This window comes from Kryptolebias marmoratus, linkage group LG17 (genome assembly GCF_001649575.2).
Source record: "Kryptolebias marmoratus isolate JLee-2015 linkage group LG17, ASM164957v2, whole genome shotgun sequence".
In the NCBI taxonomy this organism is placed as follows: Eukaryota; Metazoa; Chordata; class Actinopteri; order Cyprinodontiformes; family Rivulidae; genus Kryptolebias; species Kryptolebias marmoratus.
In genome coordinates this window covers 27,260,408-27,263,536 of record NC_051446.1, presented here as the reverse complement: position 1 = coordinate 27,263,536, position 3,129 = coordinate 27,260,408, and the positions used below count along the sequence as shown (strand labels likewise).

The 3,129-nt window shown below is 51.2% G+C and overlaps 1 protein-coding gene across 1 annotated transcript in view; it reads right to left on the bottom strand.

The window, feature by feature from the left end:
* Positions 1-3,129, bottom strand: part of LOC108229204 (kinesin-like protein KIF20B) — a gene marked incomplete in the record, with an annotated part of 15,652 nt that overhangs the window by 8,561 nt on the left and 3,962 nt on the right. The window contains 9 exon segments of the mRNA XM_037980607.1: positions 337-451; positions 616-736; positions 813-1,264; positions 1,479-1,641; positions 1,720-1,866; positions 1,938-2,009; positions 2,084-2,195; positions 2,350-2,422; positions 2,814-2,959. Of these exon segments, the coding sequence (XP_037836535.1) occupies positions 337-451; positions 616-736; positions 813-1,264; positions 1,479-1,641; positions 1,720-1,866; positions 1,938-2,009; positions 2,084-2,195; positions 2,350-2,422; positions 2,814-2,959 (1,401 nt within the window).

Sequence of the window (3,129 nt, the reverse complement as noted above, 5' to 3'; positions counted from 1 at the left end):
CTCCTGCAGTGTGTGTACTCCTGCAGTGTGTGTACTCCTGCAGTGTGTGTACTCCTGCAGTGTGCATGCTCCTGCAGTGTGTGTGTGCTCCTGCAGTGTGTGTACTCCTGCAGTGTGTGTGCTCCTGCAGTGTGCGTGCTCCTGCAGTGTGTGTGTGCTCCTGCAGTGTGTGTACTCCTGCAGTGTGTGTGTGCACCTGCAGTGTGTGTGTACTCCTGCAGTGTGCGTGCTCCTAAAGTGTGTGTACTCCTGCAGTGTGCGTGCTCCTGCAGTGTGTGTACTCCTGCAGTGTGTGTGTGTACTCCTGCAGTGTGTGTACTCCTGCAGTGTGTGTACCTTCGTGTGTCTGTTCAGTCAGACAGTGGTGGACAGTCTGAGCGTCCTCTTTGATCTTCTTCAGGTCCTCAGTCATCGAGCTGATGATTCCCTCCAAAGCAGCCGTCGGCTCCTCCTGACAACCAATCAGTAAAATCTTTGATCAGTGCTCGATCAATCACAGAATTCAGATATTAGTTTTTTTTCTGAGGAAGAGAACAGAGGTCTGTATCTTCACATGATGCTCCACCTATAGCAACAGAAGACTTTCACCACGTAAACCTGAGTCAGTTTTCTCACCTGGTTCCTGTTGGTGCTGATGGCTGACAGGTCCACGGTCTGACTGATGAGGTTCTTCAGGATCTCCACCCTCCTCTCAGCCCGCTCCTCCAGGATCTCCCTCTCCTTCTCCAGACGCTCGCTGACACAGATCATCATCAGGTGAAAACAGAAGCACTGTGACTGCGCGGCGGTCATGTGATCAGGAGCTGCCTCACCTGTAGTCCTTTTCCATTTTGTTGAAGAGGTCCATGAACTCGGCGCTGACTTCTTCTCTGATCTGAGCCTCCAGAACCAAACGGAGCGCCGCCTCTCGGCCCGACTGATTAAACAACAGGTCTGATTGATTCTGATCACTAACAGCTGATGGGACAAAACTCTGCTGATGGAGACTCACCGGTTCTTCCTCCTCCATGGTTCGATCCTCCTCCTCCTCAGCTCCAGTCTCCAGCACAGTTTCGTCCATCTCCTCCTCCTCCTCCTCCTCCTCCTCCTCTCCGTCCTCCTGGACGTCCTCCAGGCTCGTCTCCCAGGCGACCAGCGAGCTCTTCCTGCCCCGTCCCATCCCATTTCTGTGCTGTTCAGCCTCGTCCACGATGATTGACAGCTCCATGGCCGACCTGTGGGGACCGTCGTCCAGAACGACGGGCTGCGAGTTCATCACCACCACCTGAACAGGTAAGAGCAGAGGCCCCGCCCCCTCAGGCTGTGTGGACGTACAGACAAGTCCTGTTTCTTCTGCACCTTTTATCTTTTAGTTAAAAACTAAAGCTAGTTTTCACAGCAGGAGTTTGTAAGTTCAGGATTTTAATTATTATTTGATGTAAAAGTCTCAGATAAATGGCCGATCCTCCTCCCTGGTGACGATGATGATGTGTGGGTACCTTCTGAGCCAAAGCGGAGAACTTGAGGACATTGAGTGTCTCGTCAAAGCAGGACGAGTTCTGGTTGACGTTCACCACCATGGACACGCGGCCGGCACCACAGAAGAAGAACTGGAGAAAGTGGGTGAGTTTGGACTCCCTGAAGGGGACGTGGTGCTGGAACCTGCAGAAAGACGTCAGTTTCACTCCATCAGAGCGTGGGTTGGTGAGGACGCTGCAGACACGTGGGGGCGGGGCGTACTTAGCGTTCTGATTAAGCCTCATGGCGTTGATGCACTTCCCGAGCGTCAGGAGGGAGCTGTTGATGTTTCCCGCCTCCTTCAGCCTGACTCCGGTGTTGTGAGTCCGAGAGCAGCGCTCCGAGCCGGCCAGGTCACACAGAACCAGCCTGAACACAGAACAATGGGTCAGAGCGTCATGGTAGACACCGGAGCCACAGCTACAGAAGTAAGGACTCACTCGCTGATGCCGAGGACTCTGGGAACTCCGACATCGTCGATCCTCAGGATTCTGATGGAGAAGATGCTGTGGCTGCAGAAACAACAAACACTTCCTGTCAGTCATCGACCGGAGCCCTTCTGGTTCTGTTAGAACTGGACCCTGACCTCCTGCTGGACAGCTGGTTCAGTCGGGTGGAGAAGCAGCTCTGGTTCTTCTTCCCGATCTTCATCACTCTGTAGGCCTCCTCAGAGCTGTTCACCTCGACCCAGCGCAGGTCTGAAACCCGGAGGACAAGTCCAAGAACTCAGTCTTTTAAAAGGTTTCTGTCATTTTTTATAGTGAGAACCAGACCCGTCAGATCTGACCTGTGACCCATCCTATCTGCTGTGTCAGAGGTCAAAGATCAGGCTGTTCTAACCTCACCTCTCACCTTTGATGAAGGAGTTGCCTTTGACGTCCTGAGACAGACGCAGCACTGTCCTCTTGTGTTGTCCACTGGGAACCTGAAAACATTAAGTCTTTGTTCAGATCAGGTCAGTCCTGGTCCTCCTGGTCCTCAGGGCTGCTGTCCTGCAGGTTTTACCTGTTCCTCTGCTCCAACACACCTGATCTGAATCAATGGGTGATTAACAGGCTTCTGCAGGACATGAAGAGGTCATTTAACCATGAATCAGGTGTGTTGGAGCAGAGAAACAAGGTAAAACAGGCAGGATAGTGGCCCTGAGGACCAGGGCTGAGAGGTTTAAAGTTGTTTAATACAAAAACAACACAAACAGTAAACATTTAGAACAGACTCTTCTTTGCTATCTGTTACTAGAACCAGTCCAGTCAAAGTCAATTTCAGTTTGGTAACTCGTTTTGGTTCAGACAGGAAGTCCATCCTGTATGTGTTACCTGTTCCAGCAGGTCGTGGATGTTATCGTTGTAAATCTCACAGAACGAGACCCAAACAGAGAAACAAACGTTTGAAGAAATGTCCAGGCAGAAACTGTCCGCCTCAGCAACACTGTTCAGGCTGCTGTCGCTGCTGAGAGACGAGCCTGGACACAAAACACAAGGTGAGCTCTGTGGGCGGAGCCTAACATCTTCACGTCAGCTCAGTCAGAAGAATCAGCTCCATCACGTTTAAACTTGTAAAATAAATGAATAAATTAATTATTGCCTTTCAGCTGTAGTTTATAACTGGAAAGGCAGAGTGTGTGATATGCAA